The 23,194-nt window shown below is 37.9% G+C and overlaps 2 protein-coding genes across 4 annotated transcripts in view; one reads left to right on the forward strand and one right to left on the reverse strand.

The window, feature by feature from the left end:
* Positions 1 to 23,194, forward strand: part of LOC125656884 (uncharacterized) — a 41,096-nt gene that overhangs the window by 11,878 nt on the left and 6,024 nt on the right. Inside the window, exons 1-5 of one of the 3 annotated variants that reach the window (XM_048887507.2) lie at positions 12,308 to 14,064; positions 15,614 to 15,754; positions 15,836 to 15,986; positions 16,098 to 16,199; positions 16,658 to 17,696. In XM_048887507.2, the coding sequence (XP_048743464.2) occupies positions 13,961 to 14,064; positions 15,614 to 15,754; positions 15,836 to 15,986; positions 16,098 to 16,199; positions 16,658 to 17,533 (1,374 nt within the window). In that variant the 5' untranslated portion in view covers positions 12,308 to 13,960 and the 3' untranslated portion in view covers positions 17,534 to 17,696. The other 2 variants (XM_056153967.1, XM_056153966.1) reach the window with 2 other exon arrangements.
* On the reverse strand, positions 17,902 to 20,825 carry LOC125679396 (uncharacterized). Its single transcript, XM_048918611.2, has 7 exons — positions 20,542 to 20,825; positions 20,148 to 20,273; positions 19,098 to 19,252; positions 18,855 to 18,967; positions 18,592 to 18,731; positions 18,233 to 18,448; positions 17,902 to 18,150 (listed from the first exon to the last, which is right to left on the reverse strand). The coding sequence occupies exons 2-7, from the start codon at positions 20,185 to 20,187 to the stop codon at positions 17,918 to 17,920; spliced, it is 897 nt and encodes a 298-aa protein (XP_048774568.1). The 5' UTR covers positions 20,188 to 20,273; positions 20,542 to 20,825; the 3' UTR covers positions 17,902 to 17,917.

The following is a 23,194-nucleotide window of genomic DNA, read 5'->3' on the forward strand; positions in this document are numbered from 1 at the left end:
CCCTACCCCGGAAACTAAAATTTTGGGGGTAAAGTATTAGTCGTTCACTTCCACCACTGTGAAGAAATGGTTATGGCACTCTCTCTAGTTGCGGAGATCCACCCCTCCAATTTTTATGCATAATGCATTACACTAAGTGAATAAACATCGGGTTCGAAATCATCGAAGACCCCTACCCTGGGGATTGAAATTTTGAGGGTAGGGTATTAGTTGTTCTCTCCCACCACTGTGAGGAAATAGAGTTGGTACTCTCTCTAGTTATGGAAATCCGCTCCTCCAACTTTTTTAAATAACACATTACACTTAGTGAATAAATATCGGGTTCGGAATCATCGAAGACCCCTACCCCAGGGACTGAAATTTTAGGGGTAAGGTATTAGTGGTCCACTGCCACCACTGTGAAGAAATGGTGATGGTACTCTTACTAGTTATGGAGATGCATCCCTCCATTTTTATGCATAACGCATTACACTAAGTGAATAAACATCGGGTTCGGAATCAACGAAGACCCCTACCCTGGTTACTGAAATCTTGTGGGTAGGGTATTAGTTGTCCTCTCCCACCACTATGAAGAAATGGTGATGGTACACTCTTTCTAGTTGTGGAGATCCGCCCCTCTAATTTTTATGCATAATGCATTACACTAAGTGAATAAACATCGGGTTCGAAATCATCGAAGACCCCTACCTCGGGGATTGAAATTTTGGGGGTAAGGTATTAGTTGTCCTCTCCCACCACTGTGAAGAAATGGAGATGGTACTCTCTCTAGTTATGGAGATCCGCTCCTCCAACTTTTTTGAATAACGCATTACACTTAGTGAATAAACATCGAGCTCGGAATAATCGAAGACCCCTACCCCGGGGACTGAAATTTTGGGGGTAAGGTATTAGTTGTTCACTGCCACCACTTTGAAGAAATGGTGATGGTAATCCTACTAGTTATGGAGATGCGTCCCTCCATTTTTTATGCATAACGGTTTACATTTGGTGATTAAACATCGGACTTGGAATCATCGAATACCCCTACCCCAGGGACTGAAATTTTGGGGGTAAGGTATTAGTGGTCCACTCCCAGCGCTGTGAAGAAACGGTGATGGTACTCTTTCTAGTTACGGAGATCTTCCCCTCCAATTATTATGCATAATTCATTACACTTAATGAATAAACATGGGGCTTGGAATTATCGAAGACCCCTAACCCGGGGACTGAAATTTTGGGGGTGGGGTATTACATGTAGTAGTCCACTCCCACCATTATGAAGATTTGTTGATACTTTTGATAGTGACGTAGATCCGCCTTCCTATTCTTATTCATAATGCAATGCACTTCGTGAATAAACATTGGGTTCGGAATCATTGAAGACGCCTATCCCGGTGCCTAGTACTATCATTTACCGCCCTTAGTTTGATACCTTAGGTGTGCCACCTGGGGTCTTCCAAGGGTATGGTCTCCTTTCAGACCTCTCTTATAAATGTCTGTAGGGTATTGAAATAAAACAAAACTGATAAAGGACTAGACAACAATGACGTCAAGCATATAGAACCTTTAAAAGGGTCATATAGGGTTTTAAGGGCAATATTGAGTTCACCCGAAAATTCATGAATTTACATGTAAGGTGATAATTTCATGTAGGGTCATAATGATGGCCAATAACAACTTAATCTTTGACGAATCCACAAAAGGAGAATGCAGGCAAGGAGGGGACGCCTAAAGCTATCGTTTTCCGTTCTCAGTTTGGGGCTGTAGGGGTACCCCCTTTGGACTCCCATGGGTGGGACCACTTTTCAGACCTCTCTAATAATTGAATATTGGGTGATGAATGAAAAGAAAGCGGATAGACGGGTAGAGAACAACAAGGTGAAACACATAGAATCCTTTTAAAAGGTCACATAAGCCCTAAAGTACAATTGAGCTCAATTGAAAATTCCTAATTTTACATAATGTAGGGTCATAATGAAGGCAAATATCAACTTGGCATCTGAAACCTGGACTGTTTTGGCCATAGAGACTTAGGCCTCCTGTTTCTCCCCAGAAAGCCCGAACGTCACGGAGATTTTCTTCTCTCCCATGAGTACCAAATTTTAAATCCAGTCGAGCTTTGTACTGATGCAAGAGCTTCATTCCCACATAATCTGATCCTGTAGGGGGGCCACATAGGCTTGAAAACTGTATTCCACATTTCCTAGGCGTATATCCACGGGACCGGTGATAAATCCTCTCATCCTTGCGTTTTCGCCAGCCTGCACAAGGGTGACAGTCATGTTGCTTTATGAGCGACTTGGGATCAAGTTCCTCCTAGATCATGGTGAAAATAACACTGATCTTATTACCTGTGTTCACTACTACTTGCATTTGCACACCCTGGATTGACATTTCTACAATGGATCATGTGGTCGGGCGTAATTGCCCAACGGGGGCAAAGAAGTCTCTGTAGGGCCCAGAAGCATGCTAACAGGGCATGTCATTCGTCTCCTCCGCTGCTTAGCCAAAAACCATCTCCAACCCATTTTTCTCCTCTGGCTGAGAAACTTCCTGGTCGCTGCTTCCGGGCATTTCTCAAGCGTCTCATTATCCACGTCCTCCTCCTGAACAGGTGACATATCCTGATCTGGTTAATACTCCAGGTCACTTTCACCAAACTCTTTCAGCTCTGGCACTGCAATATCCTATGGGAATTCGAACATGTCTGGGACACATGACTCATCCATGGAGAAGGCTTAAAACTTGTCGTCTTCCCACCCGATGATTTAGTATCCAGATTCCTCCTTCTTCTCTGGTGCCTCCAGGAACCGGACTCGGATCCTGCTGTTCTTTAAATGACGCACACAATTGAATGCATGGTTGTCCCCTCGTGCAATGAGCTTTTTTGGCTTTGCCAGTGTCAATACCAATATCATGGGCCTTTGTGAAGAGCGCTCCGGTGTCAGCATCCATACATCCCCGTGGATAAACCCCTCTTTAGCCAACAGTGGATGAATCGTCGCTCCCTGCCTCGGAATTCTCCCTAGGCTTCACCGTTGCCTTCTGGGTGCATCCTTCCAATTGAGCTACTACGGTTAGCCCCTCTTAAAATAGACAGCAGCCCCACACTTGAAGCACCCGAGGGTTTCTGTTCATGCCCTGCTGTGATGAATGGTACATCTGGGGGAAAGATTCTGCCCCGCAGTTTCTTCTCCAGTTCCTCATTTCTCAGACATGTCCCTTAAATCCTTCAATGACGTTGTTCCCACCAGTTGCTGGACCTCCTCCTGGACTACCATCCGCATTTCCTTCATGGGCTTAAATTGACTTGGTTTATCGGGAATGCTGGTAGTACTGCATCCTGTCCATGCATGTAGCTTCCTTTACAGTCTTAGATCTACCATCTAGGGCATACAAAACTGCATCTCGATCCTCGACTATAAAACAGCCGAGCAATGAAATGTGAATGCACATCAGGCACATATGGAAAAGCATGTATCGCTAAGGTGAGGATCCGGTCCGCCCACTGGTTCACGATTCTCACACACTGAGAAACTAACTGGAAATTCATCTGTTGTATGCATTGACGATTTGAAGCGCTTCTCGAAACGTCTCAAGATCTCAGCCAGTGAGTTGTTATCGTCCATCTACAACAACAAGGTGTAATAGTCGCTCGAAGTCTCATTTAAGGAGAAGTAGAATTGATTGTGATGCTTTATCTCTTTCAATTGTTGATTGCAAGCTAGCCGAACAATCTTGAGGAAGAAGGATTTCCAAGTAGATTTCCCATCATACCGCAGATACGTGTACCTAGGCGAGTTTCTACCTTTGCCAATCGCGTGTTCCCCTGTATGAGAGTACCGGGGACCCGGACGGGGGTGTGGGGTACTTGGGCTAGCCCCCGGGCGGAACGCCTAGAGAAACGCATTCGTGATTCTGGTTCACCTAAATGTAACTGGGGCGAAACGTTGGCTACTCTACCCCCTCTCCCTCTCCCTCTCACTACAAACAGTGGCACCAGGCTGTGCCTGAAAATGAGCAGATGGCCCCTGCTAATGATAAAGGACGATCATGGCAACCATGTGGTGCATATATGTGCCCGCATATCCACAAACCACGGGGGATACCAAGGATTAGGCGTACTGGGCACTCCCCCAGACCTAGAGTCAAGGAAATGGAATGCGTAGCTTTTGCGATGTTGTACTGCATGGTAAAGTACCAGAGGATCCTTTGAGATCAGGACAATGGAGAGACTTCAGGGCCTGATGAGTTCCTAGAATAACCCCAGCTCCAACAATAGGGCAACTAGGGGATACAGCCTTAGTGTAGGGATATGCTGGCGATGACAAGCACCCCTGATACAAACCGTGACCGTACTGGCTTGGGGTCTGGTCATCAACCTATCGGTGAGGGGATTGGGCTGATCTCTCCAACACTGGAATGAAGGGATGCGGTGATTGGGGTATTATATTCTGGGAGATTCCCAGAACTGGGTATGTAACCCACGACTGTATAGTTGTAGTAGGCCTCACTGGGATACCGGGCATAACTGACCCCCTCCCCCATGGGAGACGAGTAGTCGTCAGCCAACCTATCTAAGTCCCTAAAACTAGAACTTTTCTTAGGCGAAGCGAAACTAATCAAGTTATCTGGGGAGTCGCACCTACACTATGGATCCCCATCTAAAATCTAAACTGTCAATCTCCTGTAAAATGAATTGGGGATCAGTAAACCTCACCCCTACAATTGCCACCACTGAACCTTCCACCCCCTCACTCAAACAAAAAGGCAAGGACGGAGAGAAATAATCACTTAGGGTCTATCATACCGCCATGGGCACTTCCACTCCGTGGGTTGTCTAAACTAAATCCTACATTGCCTCCCAACCTACTCATGTGCAAGTACGGGGATATGGGGTTATGTCGCGCTACCGCTGGGGTATCCAGGGAGGGCCACAAGCCCAACAAAGAAGATACCTCATCCATAGACAAATGCATCACCCTCATACACTAAAATATACAAAGCTACTAAATTTTTATTACAAAATGTCTGAATAATTTATTCTATCTGTTTAAACAATTACTAAACTTCAATGTAATTCAAATTTAATAACATAAACTAAACTGAAAAACTCCGACAAAATGGCGGCAGACCAGCGTAATGCAAAGAAACAAATACTTTGCAATCCCCATGGAGATAACTCCGTGGGCTGGAGTTAAAGTACCCAATAATTAATCATTAAAAAGCTCTGAAAATGGACCGAGACTCGGAAGTCTCAAGGTGGGACCCCAGCAGTAGCAAACTGAGGGCGGAAAATGATAGTCTTCTTACCTCCATACTCTTTTTGTGGATACTTCAACGATTAAGTTGTTATTAGTCTTCCTTATATATGATCTTACATGATGGAAAATCATGAACTTTCAGGTGAGCTCAATTACCCTTAAAGGACTATTTAACCCCTTTGAAGGGTTCTATATTTGTGACTTCGTTGCCCTCTATCCTTATATCAAAATTGTTTTCTTTCATCACCCAATATTCAAACATAATAAAAGTCTGAAATGTAGCCCTAGCCTTGGGATCGAGGCGTAAGGTTGTACTCCATCAGTCCAAAACTGAGGACGGAAAATGATAGTCCGAGGGATCCCCTTCCTTGCCTGCATACTGCTTTTGCGTACTCTTCAAAGATTAATTTGTTATTACATGTACTGGGGTAGACTTCATTATGACCCAACATGATGTAAAATCAAGAACTTTCAGGTAAGCTCAATTGTCCTTATAGGCCTATGTGAGCTTTTACATGTTGTATATGTTTGACTTTGTTGTTCTCTATCCGTCTATCAGCTTTGTTTTCTTTCATTACCAAATATTCAATTATTAGAGAGGTCTGAAAAGTGGCCCTACCTGTATGAGGCCCCGGGTAATGTGACTCCTTGTATGGGTTCCATAGTTTAACGTCATTGTTATTTACCCTTTATCAGTTTTGTTTTATTCCAACACCCTATAGTCAATTATTAGAAAGGTCTGAAAAGTGGCCCCACCTTTGGAAGACCCCAGGTGGTACCCCTACAGCCCCAAACTAAGGGCGGAAAATAACCTTAGGGATCCCCTTACTTGTCTACATACTCATTTAGCGGACTCTTCAAAGATTAAGTTGTTATTAGCCTTCGTTATGACCCTATATTATCTAAGATTAGGAACTTTCAGGTGAGCTCAATTGCCCATAAAGGCATGTGCTACCCCTTTCGAGGGTTCTATAAGTTTGTCTTCGTTGTTCTCTATCCGTGTATCAGTTTCATTTTGTTCGAATACCATATTCAACTATTAAAGAGGTCTGAAAAGTGGAGACACCTTCGCGAGGCCCAATTTGCTACCCCTTCAGTCCAAAACTAAGGGCAAAAAGGAGAGCTCAAGGGGTCCCTTTCCTTGCCTCCACACTCCTTTTGTGGACCTTTCAAACATAAGTAGGGGTCTTCGATGATTCCGAACCCGATGTTTATTCTATGCGTGAAATGCGTTATCAATAAAAATTGAAGGGGGATCTCAATAACAAGAGAAAGTACCATTACCATTTCTTCACAGTAGTAGGGATAGACTACTAGTGCCCTAACCCCAAATTCTCATTCCTCGGGGTAGGGGTCTTCGATGATTCCAAACCCTATGTTTATTCACTAAGTGTGATTCATTATGTTAAAAATTGGAGGGGCGAATCTCCGTAACCAGATAAAGTAACATCACCATTTCTTCATTGTGGTGGGAGAGGACCACTAATACCCTACCCCCAAAATTTCAGTCCCCGGGGTAGGGGTCTTCGATGATTCCAAACCCGATGTTTATTCACTAGGTGTAATGCATTATGCATAAAAATTGGAGGGACGGATCTGCGTAACTAGAGAAAGTAACATCACCATTTCTTCATTGTGGTGGAAGAGGACAACTAATACCCTTCCCCCAAAATTTCAGCCCTGGGGTAGGGGTCTTCGGTGATTCCGAACCCGATGTTTATTCACTAAGTGTAATGCATTATGCATAAAAAATTACCCCCAAAATTTCAGTTCCCGGGGTAGGGATTTTCGATGATTTAGAACCCGATGTTTATTGACCAAGTGTTATGCGTTATTAAAAAAAGTTGGAGTTGCGGATCTCCATAACTAGAGAGAGTATCATCACCATTTCTTCACAGTGTTTGGGGTTGGTAACTGGCACCCCATCCTTATAATTTCAATGTGGTGTTGTTTTATGCATATAGAAATTTGAATTGCGAACTGCGTTCTAGAATGCAGTTCACTATTTAATTGCGAATAGTGAACTGCGAACTGTGTTCTAAAATCTAATTGAATTCCGGATGATTTTCAAAGCGCAGTTGAGAGCAAATGGATGCATTGAAATTGACCAATATTGTCAGAATCGATATGATTTTTATAATTTTATCAATACATGTACATGTTTTAAAAACGACGTGTTTAAAATGTGGAAAATGAACTGTAGTGTCTCTTTTAAATGAAAAACACCTTTATCAGACATGTCCAAACGCAAGTCGGTACTCTAACAATGGAGGCAAATACACGGAGTGTAATACAGGTTGGAGGAATACAAGTTCAGTTTGCATTTCAGCTGAATTGGTTCATAGATATGAGATATGATATACTTTAACGAACCATTGAATGAAAAAGTGAAGATAATGAACAGTGATCAATCTCATAAATCTTATAAAGAATACAAAATGACGATGGAGCAAACACGGTCCCCCTTACACACCAGAAGTGGGACGAATTGTCAAAGAGTAGTAAGCATCCCCTGTTGACCGGTCACACCTGCCTAAAGCACTAGATCTTAGTAACAAAAAATATATAACAATTAGTCAGACAGCATTCGACCTAATTATAGATTATATTAATGCTTATGTTAAACGAGACTGTTGAAATGCTTATAACATCAACTTATATGTCAACAGCCTACCTCGATTCAAAAATTGACCATACGCAGAAAATATCGTCGAGTGTCGAATGAGTTTAGAGACATAAAAACCATATACAGGTGAAAATGAAATATTGCTACATAAATATGAGAAGTTGACGAGTCATAAATTTGAGTTGTGGTGTAGCGATCCATTCTAATTTCAAAACATATATTTGGCTGAAATATCGCGGTTCTAAATAAACAAACAAAAGCATGCAGAATAAATGGTCGCATATTTTCTGAAACACCAAGTATCTATTGGGGTGGCAATATCTATGCTATAGAGATATTTCTGAATTACTGATTTATTCATAATTGATTCTGTCTAACCAAACTGATTGATAATCGTTATAATGTATACCACCTTTTACCTACATCTTATATATCTACAGAATATAGATAACAAGTCATAATGTATGTTGTACTTTGCCGCTGGTCAGCGTGACTTTAATTATGAATGAACTGAAAAGTTATTAACCTCCAATGTTATATGATATAATTATAAATAATTACGTAATAATTATGGTTGACAATGATATTGATTAAAATATTGTCACGGGATATAATTTATTCACTATCATAATTGAGTAAGGGTGTGATAGACTTATTTTTCTAGTTCTGTGAGTGAGTGCGCATGTCTAGCGATAACTTTAACATCACGCACCTGTTTTTATCATTAAAAATCCCGACACCTCGAGAGACGGACTAGAACATAAATAGCTTCATGGCATTTGTTCATTGGCTTTAATTACTTTAGAAATCTTCTGGATTTCCTAAGCTGTCTCGCATGGTAAGATTTATTATAATAGAAAACTATTTTATATATCAATTTAACTAAAATAACTTTTATTAGTAAAATTATTTCACGCTAAACCTTTGTGCGTGGTTGGATGTATGCGAGTTGAATTCATTATATTTGTAGATTACCACGTTCATCACTCTCATTGACGTTCATGATTCCATAATTTGAATAAACAGCTTTATCCTCTTTATCTGCGTTTGGAGTCAATCTGAACTCGGGAAAATCTAGCTACAATAATGTAGTCCTATCCGATTTTTTTTATTCTGACGTTTTCGGGATAGGGCTACAATTCCTTAGGATCTCCGTAATGGTGCAAGATAATTTTATGAATAACCGATAATAAGCTCTGTGTAACTGTCCAAAATGTTTACACAAAAAAGCAGTACCAACTTTGTGCTTGGGCATGTCTAATAAAGGTGTTTCTCATTTAAAATCATGTACAGCATGCAAAATTCTTCATCTGCTCCACCATGCTTGTTATCGCGAGATCTCGTAGTGAATCTACTGAAAAACCCAAACATTGACAATCTGCGCGAAAATGTAATTACTCGAGCCACTCCGACAAAGATAGGAAAATCATATGGTTGCAGAAAGAATTTACACTCTGCTGTTCGTTTTTTAACTTGATATTAAATCTAAACCTTTTTAATACCGACGAAATAGCTTTATCCTTCGTACCTGTCCATTGATGTAAACACTACCTGATATGGCATATGCAAATAACTTGACAATCGGAAGTTGAAACTTCAGTACATCAAATCTGGCGCACAAATATGAATCGAGAAATTGGAATATATCGAAATTGTTGAAAACGGTAGAATAGAGCCTCACAAATCGTAAGTTGCAGGTTGTTAATTTATATATTGACTAAGTAAACATAGAATATCATTTTATTTACGTAAAGAAAGTCTACAAATGTTTAGAATGATCGATAATGTTGCGGGAGTGAACCACTCCCGCATTTGCACCATTACGGAGATCCTAAGGAGTTGTAGCCCTCCCCTCCCCCCCCCCCCCAAAAAAAAAAACATAATGACAACATAACAATGAAGAAAGTTGGAGAGGTGAAGGTGGTTTGAATAATTTCAATACATGTAACTGCACGATGCTTATTCTGCTGCGTCCTGAACGAAAGTGAAGAAAGCGACGCGAAACTCACAATGAACAAGGATATGTTTCCCGCGAAATAAATTCACTGGCCCAAACATTCTCCTAGCAATTCCAAAACCAAATACGGCTCTCACGTCCTGGAAGAGCAGTAACTCTTGCAACTTCACAGGCACATTCTTGGATCCGCCATTCCACTATCTTGTTATGTAGAACCTACACATACATCTGTAAACATTGCACAATCAATATGAATAAATCATCTTAAGCTCGCTTAAATTTTTTATAATCCATATGATTGTGACAAATTATACATATCCATGAGATATTAATATATTTCTTTTTTTATGAACATAAAATAGTCATAATTATGTTTTGGAACAATCGAAAATTCTGTAAACACGGCTTATAATATAACAAGATGTACTGTGAGCAATGCTCACTAAGAATACCCCCCGCTTACCCCAATCTCCCAAAGGGTGTTGTTAATAGGTATAAATTACCTCTTTCCTGAGTGTAATGTGGAGGTCATGAAGGTACATGACACATCGTCTCATGGTGATACACTCATGTGTCAAATATGGTATGCCTATGTCAAAGAACAAAGAAGTTATGGCCCGGACACGAATCCATTGTAAAAAACCTTTAATTTTGACCTTGAGGTCAAGGGTCAAGGTCATATAGAGGTCATGAAGGTACATGACACATCGTCTCATGGTGATCTATCTGTGTGCCAAATATGGTATGCCTAAGTCAAAGAACAAAGAAGTTATGGCCCGGACACGAATCTGCACAGACAGACAGACGGACGGACGGACGGACGGACGGACGGACAGACAGACAGACAGACAGACAGAGTGATTCCTATATACCCCCCAGAACTTCGTTCGGGGGGTATAATAATAAATGATCTTTACAAGTTATTTGCCAGATAAACATACTAGAATAATTTTTTAATGCAAATATGATGGATACAAGGACATGTGTCTGCATCGTGAACGACGGGGCGTGCTTAAACAAAGCACAAAGGACATTGCACCTAAAGGGAAGGTGATTTACTATTTTGAATAATTGTAACCCCCAAAAATTATTTCAGAAGAATGCTTCTCCACGGGTGCCCAAGCTATTTCCACTGCAGTGCCTCCAAGAAACAACTTCCAAGAGCGGTTTGTTCTAGATGCGATATTTTCTGAGTACAAAGACAAACCGATCAGGAGAAGTAACATCATCAAACTGGGCGACGATTTATTGAAACGTGGTATCCTCACTATAGAACAATCAGATTGGGAATCGTTAAAAAAGATGAATAAATTAACTATTCTCTCTCAAATATTCAATGGTCCATGTAATCTTCAGGAAACCTTTACGACCCGAAATATTTGTATGAGATGGGTTTATGATTTACGTCGTTCTGGTAAGTGTATTGATTTAACAAAGATCACATTGTTTTAGTATGAGAATCAAATAAGCTATATAGTTAATCATCAAGACATTAATTCGCAACAATTTTAAACTGTTGGCTATGATTATGGAATACTTCTTTCGCTAATTTCATTTTTAGAATCCTCAATTTGAAGTGCTCTAGTATATTACATACAGAAACAAAATCTATTATACTGGGATACATTGCACACTTTCTGTGGAAAGCTTATTGTATAAATATATCTAAGTTAAGAAATGACAGAGTGTGGTGATAAACTCTAACTCGTTTTTACCCAAAATAACCTAGATCACGAGAAGTTTCTTCAGAAAGAGACTGAATTCATACTTGAGAGACTCTGTGACGAAAGGGCAGCATATCGTGTATCAGAACAATGGTGTGGAGAAAACAATTTCAAAACCGAGGACAGCTCAGATGTCTTGCACAATATTTGCAAGGCCTTACGGAAATCAGATAAGAAATTTGTGACGAAATGTATAACAGATGAATTGAAACAGGTAAGTACGAATCCTATTTTAATCAACGGACAGCTCATTTACTAAAGATAAAAGAATTAAAACTAAATCAACTTTGTTTGGCACGTTCAGTAACTTTGGTTATATTGAACCTTAAGCCCATTCCATGAATTAATATTGCATCACAACTGAACGTAGTGTATGGGGAAAAATGCTGTATGGGTGAAACATGGATTTCAACCATATTTTGTATATGTATGTATAATATATCATTTATTGATAATTGATTGGTGTTATAGAGGGAAGAAGAATTTGGTAAATTTAAACAAGAAGAATGGATATCTGCAGCAATTCACAGCCCCGAGGCTATCACCTGGAATCCACTTCTGTTTGATGTATGTGCCACCAAATTTAACACCGTGATATCTATCATTACTAATATGGCATTACCTAAGGACAAGGAAGTTCCGGTCATGTGTGAGTGCCGAATATATCCGAAGACGAACTATCGAACAGCTAGAATTATTTCTGCAACAACATTCATACGAAAGACGTTTGAAACATACGTAGGTGCAGTACAAGGTAAAATTATTAGGTCACCTGAGTCACTCAGATGACCTATTGCAATTGGTCTGCGTCCGTCTTCGTTCGTCGTCCGTCGTGCGTTTACAATTGAACATTTTTTAACTTCTTGATAACTACCATCTTAATTCTTTTCAAATTTAGTATAAAGCATCTTTTGGACAAGAGGGACATAAATTGTAAATTTCAAGACTCCTGCACTCATGGGGCCTTAGGGGCAGGGAAACATTTCCAAAAAGTGACAAATTTTCAAAAATCTTTTTCTCTACAACCACACATATGTAAGAAAATCTAAATACATAGTGATGTAGAGCAGGGAGACCTCTACCAAAATTGTAGACTTCATGATCCTCGGGGTAGGAGTTCTGACCCCAGGGTGGGGCCAAACTTTGTATGTAGTGTTTATGTGTAAAACACTTAGATAACATCTTCTTTAGTGCTATTGATACTAAATTGAAACTAAATGATATTCAGAAAGACCAGATAGTCTTTTACCAAGATTGTAATTTTGATCATCCCAAGGGTAGGGGTTTTGGTATAAGGGTGGGGCCAAACTACTCAGTTATTAAATGTGTAAACAATAGAACATTTTAAACTTCTTCTTGATAACTACAATTCCAATTCCTTTCAAATGGTATGAAGCATCATTGGGACAAAGGGGACATAAATTATTTTTGTCAGCACTCTTGGACCCGTGGGACTTTAAGGGCGGGGCAAAACGGCCAAACATTTACCAATTTTCAAAATTCTTCTTCTCTACAATCGCACATGTGTAAGAAAAACTAAATGCATAGATCCCACCTCTGGTATATCCAGGGGTCCGTGTTTGCCCAGCTCTCTATTTTGTATTGCTTATAGGAGTTATGAGATTTATCACTGATTGTTATCTTCACCTTTCATAGTGATGTACAGTAGGAAGGCCTCTCTAAAAAAATGTAATTTTCATGATCCCCGGGATAGAGGTTCTGACTCCAGGGCGAGGCCAAACTTGCTATATATAGTGTATATGTGCAAAACATGTAAATGATATTTGCTTTAAAAGGACTGATTCACGATTTTTGAGAAAAATATTTTTCATTTTTTGATGTTAAACATTTTACTCATTTAATGTTGACAGCCAAAATTTTGACTTTCTGAATGCAAGAATAAAAGGAATATTTTAGCCTTAAAGGTCATAGGAGACAATTTAAAAAAAAAAATCGTTTTGCACGAAAATGTGTTCTTTAATTACTTAACATATGTAAATAAGTCATTCAGAAAAAATCGTAAGGTAACAGGCGCTACAGACCGTCAAATGTTACTGTGGTGTGAAGTATCAAAATAGTAAGATGACTTATTTCCCTTGCTTGATGACGTCAAAAGAGACCAGCCTGACGCAAATGTGTATTTGTTTATACTAACAACTGCGGGTTTTAGCCGTCAAAATGTTCAATGTGCTTACATTCAACTGTAGTGTAGCAAATCAGGTATTTCTATATACTTTTGTCTAAATGATCCAACGTTCAGATAGTCTTGGGTGTGAAATCTACACTGAGAACTCGAAGTTATTTGACAATCATTTTACGCGATTGTACAATAGGGCGAGAAAGTCTCGAATTTACGTAACTTCCGGTTTAGGCACTGGAGATAAACAAAGACGCCACGAGGTTTTTAGGAATGCTGTGTTTCGTTACTGGCTGTAATCACCAGAGTTTGAGAGAAACTTGTAGTTTCTACAGATTTCCTAGAAAAAGTTTGAAGCAGTGGGAGAAATTGTGCAGGTGGGTAACGTAATCATATTGCAGGCGTGTTGTATCCTACGTGGCCTGGAAGAGGGGGGGGGTATTATATTGTACATGTATCAACTTTCACTACCATTTTACGTTTCTTTTACTACTTTTAATTCAAACGAAGTGGGGCACTGGACCGGTAATCGTATTTTATCATAAATATACCCTTGTTAAAAAGGTGGTGGTTCCTACCTCTTACATGTGCTTACAAACTTGTCTCCAACACCTAGGGTACAAGACTGCCAGTCTGATCGACTTGGCTCAAGCACCGTCCCTTGGTACCCTCTGTGTTAGTGACAACATTGTATAATATAGTTTTAATTTACCTCCCATATAGCACACTTATTGTACAGTACATTTGCAATCAGTATTGTGATGAGAATTCAATACATGTCAATGTTGAAACCCTTAACATGTGCATGGTACACATGTGTAAATTGTATCATGTAGTTATAATGTTTAATTGTTAATTTGTACATGCCCCCTGAGGGCCCTAGATTGGTAAATAAATAAATAAAATAAAAAATACAAGTACAATATGCTTTGAAGATTAAAAGCATACTCTACCAGTCTCTAAGCCTAGTGCTTTGTGTGTGAACAGAGGATGAATTGTATTTTCTTCTTGAATGTCCACTATATAATAATCCTAGAGGAGAACTTTTGGATAAGATATTTAAAACCTTTCCAAACCTAGTACTGCTTAACAATACTGATCTGTTTACATGGATTATGTCAAAATGAAGATCCTGAGTTTGCTGTTTTATTATGCCAATATTTAATTGTAAATTTCAATACAAAAAAAATCATACATGTACAATATAGTTATGTGTTTCTTGACTTTTATTATTGGATATATAAATGAATTGATGTGCACATAAATGAGGAATGCTACACCAGAGAAATTTCATATGTACAACAATATCTTAAAATTAAAATCTTTCAAATTTACTTTATTTAGTAAAAAAAAATGCAGTTTTAGTCAGCATTAGTAGAAAGCAATCTGAGAATTTTTTGTTAAAACACCCTAGACTCGAACATGCAATCTACAGTTCATCAGTCAGTGTTAACATATTTTCATCCATGTTTTAAAAGGAAGTCAGCCATTATGACGATGTAGAGTACCTCCTTCATCAAGTTATTGTGCTCAATACGTGTAATTGAATTGATTCATGCATCAATTAAAGTGATGAGAGCAAAAAATAAATAATTTGATGTGCACATCAATTCAATTACAATTATTGCAAGCAATACTTGAATTGATGATATCTTCAAATAATTAAAGATGTCTTCAATTATGTGAGTTAAGTGTTAATTTAGTGTTTCATAATAATTTACATTGTATATTAGACTTGTTGATTTTAAATACATGTACTCATACGTTTAATATATATGTAATGAATGGTACATATACGTTTTAAAAAGGGTCCTACTTCTCATCATATATCATTTCTTTTTCACCTTGCTGTATCCATATATGCAGATGTGTTCTATTTAAAGTTGACATAAAAGTATAACTGTTATACACCTTATTAATCCACAGGAGAAAAGATAGGACAGTGACCTCATCGGACAGAATATGTAGCTGTCATTTCAAAGATGGAAGGAAGGAGAACGGCCCAACCTTGTTTCCTTGGAACCGGGGTACTTACTTTGACTTCCAGGATCCGAATACAATTTCACGGTAAGTAAAACAGTTGATACCTGATCTATTTTATAAAGTGATTTGTCTTCCACCATTTACATCAGTTTCTTCTCATTTTAGACATCAATCCAGACAAGCTGATCCTTGTACAGAAGAAGAGACTGAGGCAGCTGTTACATGCAATGACAGAGAACCTTTGACTACAAATGAGACTGTTGATCTGGAGCACACTTATATGCGGTCCTATACATCTCTTGTACAAGAGATCAAGGTGATTAATTTTTAAAAACTTAAATCTTTTTGGTAGATTTAGATGTATGTATATCATAATTCACCTTAAATGTATGTTTAAAATAATCAGCAATGATGGTTTATATTGAAGGGACTTAAAAAGCAAATTGCAGAGTTGCAGACAGAAATTAGTTACCTCCAGTCCAAAAAACATCCTGTAACAGTTGCCAAAATAATGGAAAATGAAAAGAAGGTATGAGAAATGAATTCCAAAATGATTGATATAGTTCTCCTTACAAATTACTTAGTTCCCAAAGTGTTTTTATTCAATTTTAAGATTTAAGGAGGTATGCTACACCAGAGAAATTTAATGTAGATGTAAAGTGGAGGAAATGTACAACAATATTTTGAAGTTGAAATTTTTCAAATTTACTTTATTTTGTCAAAAAATACAGTTTTAGTAGTAGGTAATCTGAAAAAAATTTAAAACCCCTGCTGGACTCGAACCTGCGACCTACAGTTCAGCAGTCGGTATTCTAACCTACTGAGCTACTCGGCTAGGTTTTTAAATGGAAAAGGAAAGCTCAAATATTGCTGATATCGAATTTTTCATCCATGTTTTTAAAGGAAGTCAGCCATTATGATGATGTAGATTACTACCTTAAACACTATATGAACATTTTATAGCTATAGTTTACCTATTTATTTTAGATGATGATGTACACCTCTTTAAAACCAGAGATATTTAGCATCATAGACACAACATTACAGCGGTTCCCTCTGGTATATGTGGATGGGTGGACTCCAAGTGCTTTTTCGAGGTCGGACCAACTTTTCATGACATTGATGAAACTGAAGCTGAACTGTCCCCTCCTTGACCTTGCCGAACGATTCTGTACCAGCAAAGCCACAGTACATAATATCTTCATTACCCATGTTTTTGCTTTGCATGAAGTGTTTTTTGTAGTCATGATGGAAAACAATATGCCATCTCTTCTGAAATGCAAGTCATCAATGCCATCAAGCTTTGGAGATTTCAGTTGCTGTCGTCTGGTAATTGATGCCACAGAGGTGACGCAGGATGTCCCTGGTCAGGACATGGCAGCTCAATCCCAGACATATAGCTCATACAAAAATCGACACACTGTAAAAGCAGTAACAGGTGTTGCTCCTAATGGAGCAGTTGTGTACGTTAGCAAACTTTATCCTGGCAGTACCTCAGATGTGGCTATAGTGGAACACAGCAACATGTTAGCTAAGTTATCGCCCGGGGACATGATCTTGGCAGATAAAGGTTTTACGATCTATTCACTTCTTCCTCAAGGTGTTCACTTGAATATTCCCCCATTCCTTAAAGATAAGGGACAATACACACCAGCTGAAGTTCAGGTTTGCAGAAAGATAGCTCGTTCAAGAATCCATGTTGAGAGAGTGAATGAGAGGATAAAAATTTTTGAGATTCTTTCACATATTCCCCAGCAATTTCGCCACATTAGCACAAAGATTTTTCAAGTTTGTTCTATGCTTGTAAACTTTCAAGATCCAATGATCGCTGAAATTGCAGATAATTACACTTCCAATCAGTAAATTGATATGGTTGTTTATCTCTTTCAATCTATAGAAAAGAATACTATGTGGTTAACTGGCAGGTAAAATGTGGTGTACAATGTGTTGATATTCATGAATGAAGTACATGTACTGAAATGTAAAGGAATGCACCTCATTTTATTAAATGTGCATAAATGTTCAACCAATCTAGTTGTTTTCTATTTCAATGTCTAATTTCAACAAGTTAAGATAGTAATCTATTTTGCAGTGTGTGTTGTTACTAAAAGAGAGCCATCATGGTTTAATTGCCATAACTTTCGAGCATAGGTCTATTTTGAAACCTTTCACCAGCATTTGGTTATGTTTCAGCAACATGAGTTTATCAATATAAGAGAAGAAGAAAAAAGTAAATAAACTGACATTTTACTTCTGAACAATGGGGATTATTTGAGTGAAGTAAAAGTCAATAAGTTTTGCAATGTTCTGGTCCCATGCACTGTCTTGAAGAACCCTAACTATGGCAATGTCCTTGGTGGTCCACACAACAAAGTCACAGGCGGATTTGTTCTGAATATGTAGCTGTCCCTGTACTTGATCATAATAGATGTGATCTTCCTTTAGCTTGTACATCTGTCTGCCATCATGAACCTGGAAGTCTAGCAATATAAAATTCATATGAGTCAATGAAATTTTTTTCAATTTGCTATAGGAGATAACTAATTCAAGAATATGAAATACCTAAACAGAAGTCTTTGATTGATAAAATGGCCTCAGGAATAGTCATATTCCTGGCACTGAAAGGACATTTAACTTCCAAAATCTCTGGCATCAATTTCATTGTCTCCAGTATGTCTGTCAGTTGAGCTACTTGATGGTTATATTTATGCGTTGCTGCACGGCGGATAATCCCATCAGGACTTGCCCCTAAAACACCACTTTCATGTAGCCACACCCCTGAAAAGGTTTGGACACAATGTTGTGTATTGACTTATAAAATTGTACACTGAGTCTGTGTATTTTAAGCAAAATTATGAAATAATCTCTTGGTATAATGTAGCATTTACTGTAAAATAACTATCATAAAAAGAAAATTATACCTGTTTCTTCAACAACTGCATCACCGTATGAGCAATACTTTGCTTTGGCAACTGACTCATTGTTGATACCCCATAGAATGGCATCTTTTGTTGACAAATCATAAGAGCCCAGAACCTGTTTGAATAATGATGGAGGAAACCTGAAACAATATTACCAAAATGATTTAAATACACATTGAGGTGTAAAACATACTTTAGGATTTATTTTCAACATGATCAATCTGATTCAATATTAAATTTATTAAAGAAGAATGACGTTTTACCTATTTCGTCGGATAGCAGCAAGCACTTTACCAAAGTTGGATGCAGTTAAGCGGTTTTTCCTGACCAAAGCCCAAAGATGGTTGTTCCTCTGCCCAACAGTCAATTGTGCAACCTGAAATTACACGAGTTATTCTAATGTTATTTAAATTTTTTCTACTAAAATATTTTTTATCTATTGCCTTCGAACTTACTTCATCAATTTTTTTTTACCTAAGGATATGACTAACTGTACATGTATCTACCTGCTCTATTTTCTCCCTTTGGATAGCAAGATTTGTCTTCAACCACTGTATCTTGTCTGTAGCACTAGTGTAAGCTTCTCCCAGCAATAAATCTTCTACATAAGGAATATCCAGTGTAGGGGATGGGGGTTCTTTTGACACTATCCACAGCATAGCTACATGTAAAATTTGTGTTCATGAATGATTTACAATCAATTTATGAATAATTATTCATGAAATTTTAACATCAATAGAGAAATATGAGTTTTAAACTATATATATATATGCTAGAAGACAATGATTTCCAATTTAATACAATGTACAACATGTTTATGTTTTATGCCATTATTGATAAACTTAAGTGATGGAATGTTGCATTACAACAAATAAATCTTCTAGTAGGAAAATAAACCTCAAAACAAACTTTAGAATATGATACATGTTAATAACAATAAAAATGAAAACATGTACCAACTGCACTCAAAGCCCATTGTTGTTAAAGTTTTGATATGATGTAAAATCACACTTTTTTGTTCAGCATAAAACTGAACTACTTAATATCAATAGTCCCTATTATAGGGTAGAAAATCCAGCATTGAGTATTTGTAGGCCCAGTATTCAAATATGAAACAATTGAACATTTTAAAACAAAAACGAAATCACCAAAAAAACAACAACAACATATTTTCGAGCATAATCTTAAACCTGAAAATCGACCAAGAGCATTAAGTTTATCACACAGGAAAGCAACATCTGTATCATCAACTGGTCTTGATGTAGCCCTAACAGAACAAAGTAATTAGATAGCATATTAAGTCTCTTGAACCCAATACTGTTTAGAACAATGCAAGAAAAATAAATAATTTTAGAATATAAAAATCTATTGTATCCATGGGACATCTAAAGTTCACTCCATATAACCATAATACCAGCATAAAAAGATAAGCAGATGATTTTATCAACAAGTTTATAATGATAAATAGTTCAACTACCCATTTAATTGACACACTATTTCATAAAATATGATACTTTAAGATAATTTGTTTACTTTCTTCATATTCTTAAGAATACCTGTAATTGGCCACTTTTTGTGAAGGTGGAAAAAGCTCATCCATAGTGGTTGTTTTCTTTGGTGGTGCTTTCTTAGGATGCTGGATCCAAGAAGCCCTCACATCCGTCTTGCTAACATTCTTATAGCTAAATAGAATATTATAAAGTTTTATAACTATTCATATATAAAAAAAATTCTAAGGCATGCATACTTTCAACATTTCATATCCATATAAAAGGAGAGATGCCTTGTGGTGACATTTATCCTGCCCGTTCACACAATCACATACGCTGTCAGAAACTGTGTGGTTATCCCCTAATGTGACCTAAATGAAGGAACAGAATGAATACTTTCTGACAAGTTAAAAAAAAAAAGTAATATTGAGGTGAAAATTGACACAGAACGTCCACTTACACTGACGTGGTAACTTCTGTCTCTCATACTGGCTTGAACTCTTCCCTGGGCGTAATTAAGTTCGGGATCGAACATAAACTTTAGTACATGGTCTGCTTTTACCGCTAACTCGGACTTTTGATGAAGTTTTTTGGTTCCAGACACGTAATTCAACCAATATAGGATGGAAAATGCCATCCTGTTATCTATTTACCGTTACCACGTGGATTTGTTTATCTCCAGTAGCTAAAATCTCGTTCAATCTCGTCAAATTACGCACTTCCGCTTTCTCGCCCTATGCGATTGTAAACGGGGGTTGATGTGGATCAGTTTCGTTATAGTATACACTCTACTTTGGCAAAAACTAATGGGTTTATGAAATTAAATCTTCGACTAGATGCAGTTCTAACTATTTTCAACTACAGACCCACTGCAAGCACGGCGAAGACGAGAAAGTCCTGCAAAACGTTGACTGTATAATGACGGTAGTACAGATATTTATAATTTAGTATTTAATTAAACACGATCTGATTTGTTTAGAAATGAAATTTGACTATGAAATAGTCATATGAAGCTCTTCTGATCAGAATCTTTTTCTCTGAATATATAAGTAAATAAATTGAAGATGAATAGGTCTACTAACTTTATATGTTGAAAGTTGCATTATCAGACCCCCTCCCCCTCTTTTCTGTTTATAAAAGAATGTTCAAAGCAAATGGTGGAGCGATATTGAAATTACAAGTTTTTATATCAGGTGAAATAAACCAATTTTTACGGTCATGCAAGAGTTGGGGGATGATTTTCTTCAAATGAAGCACTAATTTGCACGTTGGTTTCCTTATTGGGGTCAAAATTTAAAACAAAAAATTAATTAAAGGCCGAGAATTTTGAACAACCGGTCGGTTTTCCTCAGGTAAGTTAAGTGCGGGGCGGGACTAATTTTAGGCAGATGTGAAGCCCCATTAAGCCCGAGGGAACCCTGCTAGCTTGTATATACCGTCCCACATACACGGGGTATCATCTGTGTTACCTGCATTACCTGTACGTTTTTGTAAGACTGAAAAATTCATGGGAGTCATTTTTCTTGCGCAGGTTAATCGAAACGTTGATATTTAAATCTAATTAATCAACATGTAAAACTTAAAGCTCGATAAATTTATTTTGTATAAATGAGAACGTTAACTTAGCTATTGATAAATTAGGCAGATTATTCTTTTTTCTAAGTTTTCGTGTATCCATTGACTGCCTACTGGGTATCCGACGATGTATGACTGCCAAACATACAGTTTCCGACGGGAGTTCCTGCGTACTGTGCAGATTTTCTGTCTATGTACAGCTTATGAACTGATCATCGTCCCACACCCCACGATGACTCAACATATTCCAAAACAGTTTTTCTGGACCGCACACCAGAATTCTTTGGCTACCTAAATTAGTTGTCTGTGTGACTCGTCCAAAACGCATGGCCAACAAAAACAGTCAGGACATTCGGATTTTTCGACAGTTCCTTCAATAACTGGTCCAGACGAAGAATTCGTTCTTCCTCTGGCTTCCAGTTCCAACCATTATACACAAGAAAGAGCCCTTATAGCGGCTAATGTGATGGTAATTTTTTCTTCCTATAGGCCCTAATGTCACAAATTTTATTGTAAAAAAATGTTAAAGCCATTTATATTTATTATTATATTCACCTGTTAAACTAAAATAGCTCGCGATACTTGTAAAAATCCTATGAAAATAAATTCAAAATACGGCGCTCACGCACGATGTGTGCAAAGGAAATTCCGATCTGGCTATACAATATATCCGAGTCAGGGTGGGACTTTGGCACATAAAACGAAAGGGGGGTGAGGGGGTACCCACCTTTCTTGTCAGTCAAACTTCAATTTGCCCCCCCCCCCCCCGCAAAAAAACACCCGATGCTGCGTCACCGTGTCTGCAAGGGGTTATAAATACCGCAAGTAATAGCTATCTATATTTCTCTTATTGTCATCAGAGAATGTACTATGAAATTATCATACATTTATCATTAACCAGTCAGTATTATTTCAAGTAAACCGGTTCGGAATAAATAGGACCTCAAGTGATTGATCTTCTTGTTCGTCCTCCGATGAAAAATCGTCGATGTGGCTGGCATTTGCATTAATTATGAGTTCAAAGTGATATCCTTGCATAACAAACTATGGTTCCCCATTCAAAAACTCCTCCAGTTGCGAATAAATCGTCTATGGATGTGCTTTTGTTTTGATTCGCAAATCTGAGTGTGGTCTCTTATGACGTCACAAATTCAGGAAATCAGGAACGATAATCGGGTAACGATTTTCTATTCCGACTACCTTTGCACCCCAATTTCTTCGAGTTAATATCGTTATTAATCTTAAAAAAGCATTTTATGAGGAGTCTGTGAAACAAAGTTGATAATTATGGAGAGAAAAGGTATTGTTAAAAACCGTCTCCTATGACCTTTAAATCTGTGTTATGTAAACAAAGACTCGAGTCTTTTAATGTATACAAACAAACCAGTGAAACAATAATTTTGTAATATAAAGCATCTTAATTCAACAGAGTCACAAATTTTAACTTTTAGATGACACATTTTACCCAAACAATGGTTGAAATGTGAAAGATATGATTAACTTTGATAAATATCGATTTCTTTTGAAAATTTTGTAAA

Source organism: Ostrea edulis, chromosome 2, assembly GCF_947568905.1.
Source record: "Ostrea edulis chromosome 2, xbOstEdul1.1, whole genome shotgun sequence".
NCBI classification, from domain to species: domain Eukaryota; kingdom Metazoa; phylum Mollusca; class Bivalvia; order Ostreida; family Ostreidae; genus Ostrea; species Ostrea edulis.

Excerpts from the sequence above, each read along its gene's own strand:
- LOC125679396 (XM_048918611.2), bottom strand. The coding sequence starts at position 20,187 with ATGAGCTTTTTCCACCTTCACAAAAAGTGGCCAATTACAG. Across the intron at positions 18,449-18,591 it reads TGCAGTTGTTGAAGAAACAG|GGGTGTGGCTACATGAAAGT; the intron begins GTATAATTTTCT and ends AAACCTTTTCAG. Across the intron at positions 18,151-18,232 it reads AATCAAAGACTTCTGTTTAG|ACTTCCAGGTTCATGATGGC; the intron begins GTATTTCATATT and ends TTATATTGCTAG.